The 1,472-nt window shown below is 40.8% G+C and overlaps 1 protein-coding gene across 1 annotated transcript in view; it reads right to left on the bottom strand.

Moving 5' to 3' along the window:
• Window positions 1-1,196: 1,196 nt before the first annotated feature.
• LOC116851670 (glutamic acid-rich protein-like) overlaps window positions 1,197-1,472 on the bottom strand; it is a 3,910-nt gene continuing 3,634 nt past the window's right edge. Inside the window, exons 5-6 of the mRNA XM_032831321.1 lie at window positions 1,371-1,436; window positions 1,197-1,279 (exon numbers count right to left, since the gene is read on the bottom strand). Coding sequence (XP_032687212.1) covers window positions 1,197-1,279; window positions 1,371-1,436 — 149 coding nt within the window. The remainder of the gene's footprint in view (window positions 1,280-1,370; window positions 1,437-1,472) is intronic.

Here is a 1,472-nt window from a genome sequence, read left to right as displayed (position 1 = left end):
TGATCAGACTTCATGCTGAAACACGTCATGTGTGAGAAAGTGTTTACAGCGCGAGAACGCGTTGAATAGATGGAATTTAAAACGATGCGCTCGCCATTTTCGTCATTCGTGATGAGACGACCTTAGCGATCAAACATGCGGAAAACTGGTGAAGAGGAGAAACAACACAGCCCCGAAAAGCAACGGTTGGTGGACGAATTGCATGCTCCTGCGAGAAGGGATTTTCCTCGTAGACGCGTCATTGTGCGCGGATACGATGATCTCTGGCAGGCCAATGTAGTGGAGATGCGTCTGTATTCGCGGCTCAACGGTGGCTACCATTACATACTCACCGTTATCGATGTACTGAGCAAACATGCTTAGGCCATGCCGCTAAAGACTAAGAGCGGAAAGGAGGTAGTCGAAGCGTTTGGCAAGATAATTCGAGACAGCGGAAGATGTCCAACAAATTTGCAAATAGACCAGGGGAAAGAATTTTATAATACCGATGTGCAGAGACTCGCAAAGAAATACAACATTAGTCATTATTCGACGTACTCGGTTATGAAGACTTCCGTCGTGGAACGATTCAATCGTACGCTGAAGAATTACATATGGAAAATGTTACAATTACAAGGAACCTACAGATGGATCGACTCGCTACCGCGTCTCGTGTCAAAATACAACGGGCGCAAGCACCGGACCATCGGTATGCGTCCTGCCGATGTGACCCCTACGATCGCTAAAAAAAACTCCTCGATACGGTCTACAGCAACGTAAAGATTGTAGCTCCGGCGAGATTCAAAATGGGCGATCCGATATGCGTGAGCAAGTTTAAGACTGCTTTGCTAAAGGTTACACGCCCAATTGGACTACTGAGGTGTTTAAGATCATCAAGATGCAGGCGACCAATCCTATGATCTATCTGCTCGAAGATTCTCGCAGACAGCCTGTAGTCGAAGGTTTCTACGAGTACGAACTGCATCGTGTTGCCAATCCAAACGTGTACTTGGTGGAGAAAGTGTTGTGCAGGAAAGGCAATAAGGTTTATGTGAAATGGTCGGGATTCGATAAATCATGCAACTCGTGGATACACAAGGATAATGTGTTGTAAAAAATTACTGTTTATTATAATATTTGCTATATCTTATAATATGATATATAATATATAATATATATATATATATATATATATATATATATATATATAATGTTGTTTAATTTATTGTATCATCATTTTCGCTGTCGATGATATTGTCCTCCTCCTCAGAGTCATTAATATTGATGACTTCTATATGTTCTGAAATCAAAAGATTAATTTTAATGGTTTTATATACAGAAAAATCGAAAATTTGATGACAAATTATAAAAAATGTTGTCTACTCTCTCACCATTGGCCGACTGTACGCCTATTTCTTCATCATTTTCATTAGCGGCGATGTTGTCCTCATCTTCCTCTTCAGAGTCATCAATATTGATGAATTCTATATGTC

Source organism: Odontomachus brunneus, unplaced genomic scaffold (genome assembly GCF_010583005.1).
Source record: "Odontomachus brunneus isolate Ranch 3 - 2012 unplaced genomic scaffold, Obru_v1 Obru_scaffold_186, whole genome shotgun sequence".
Classification (NCBI taxonomy): Eukaryota; Metazoa; Arthropoda; class Insecta; order Hymenoptera; family Formicidae; genus Odontomachus; species Odontomachus brunneus.
Note: the sequence above shows the minus strand (reverse complement) of the source record. Positions and strands in the feature narration are given on the sequence as shown.